Raw genomic sequence first — 905 nt, 5'->3', positions numbered from 1 at the left:
AAAGCACCACCTCCTCACTATAAAACCGTACTTTCTCTCTCTAAATTTAACAAACAAACATTCGATCCAACCATCTCCGATTCAAAGCCATGGCTCGTACGAAGCAGACCGCTAGGAAATCCACCGGAGGAAAAGCTCCCAGGAAGCAACTCGCCACCAAGGTTTGTTCTTCTTCTTCGATTCGATTTTATTGTTGTTTTTTTTTTGTTTTCCTGGAGATCGAAGAAAGGGGATCTAGGGTTGGGTGATTGATTGTGGATCTAAACGAAACAGGCCGCGAGGAAATCTGCACCGACCACCGGAGGTGTCAAGAAGCCTCACCGTTACCGTCCCGGAACCGTCGCTCTCCGGTAATAATAACCTCTTTCTCCTTATTCAATCGATTTTGTAAACCTAATTGGTTAAACGATGTGTTTTGTTTCATCAGTGAGATTCGTAAGTACCAGAAGAGCACTGAGTTACTCATCCGTAAACTTCCCTTCCAGCGTCTTGTTCGCGAAATCGCCCAGGATTTCAAGGTAGATTTTTAATTCAATCTTGTTGAGCTGAGCAAGTAAAAATGATTGTTGAGATTTTAATCTTTGTTTTTTTTGTAGACGGATCTGAGGTTCCAGAGCCACGCAGTGTTGGCTCTTCAGGAAGCGGCAGAGGCGTATTTGGTGGGATTGTTCGAAGACACGAATCTGTGTGCCATTCACGCCAAGAGAGTCACCATCATGCCCAAAGACATTCAATTGGCTAGGCGCATTCGTGGAGAGCGTGCTTAGAGATTTCCTTTAGTTTCCATTAGGCTTGTTTGTTTTGTGGTTTTTGATTTCTTGCTCTTCTTTCTTTCTTCATGTCATTGTCTAAACGCCCTTTGAATCAAAAACATATATGAATTTTAGCAGAAGCGATTTTACCTA

General features: G+C 42.9%; 1 protein-coding gene across 1 annotated transcript; it reads left to right on the top strand.

The window, feature by feature from the left end:
* LOC108814883 (histone H3.3) lies at window positions 1–905 on the top strand. The gene is made up of 4 exons (XM_018587524.2): window positions 1–161; window positions 274–350; window positions 428–518; window positions 597–905. Exons 1-4 carry the CDS (start codon window positions 90–92, stop codon window positions 765–767), a joined length of 411 nt encoding a protein of 136 aa, XP_018443026.1. The 5' UTR covers window positions 1–89; the 3' UTR covers window positions 768–905.

The sequence above is a fragment of the Raphanus sativus genome, unplaced genomic scaffold, assembly GCF_000801105.2.
Source record: "Raphanus sativus cultivar WK10039 unplaced genomic scaffold, ASM80110v3 Scaffold2005, whole genome shotgun sequence".
NCBI lineage: Eukaryota > Viridiplantae > Streptophyta > Magnoliopsida > Brassicales > Brassicaceae > Raphanus > Raphanus sativus.
The sequence above is the reverse complement of the archived record's forward strand: the minus strand, read 5'-3'. Positions and strand labels throughout refer to the sequence as shown.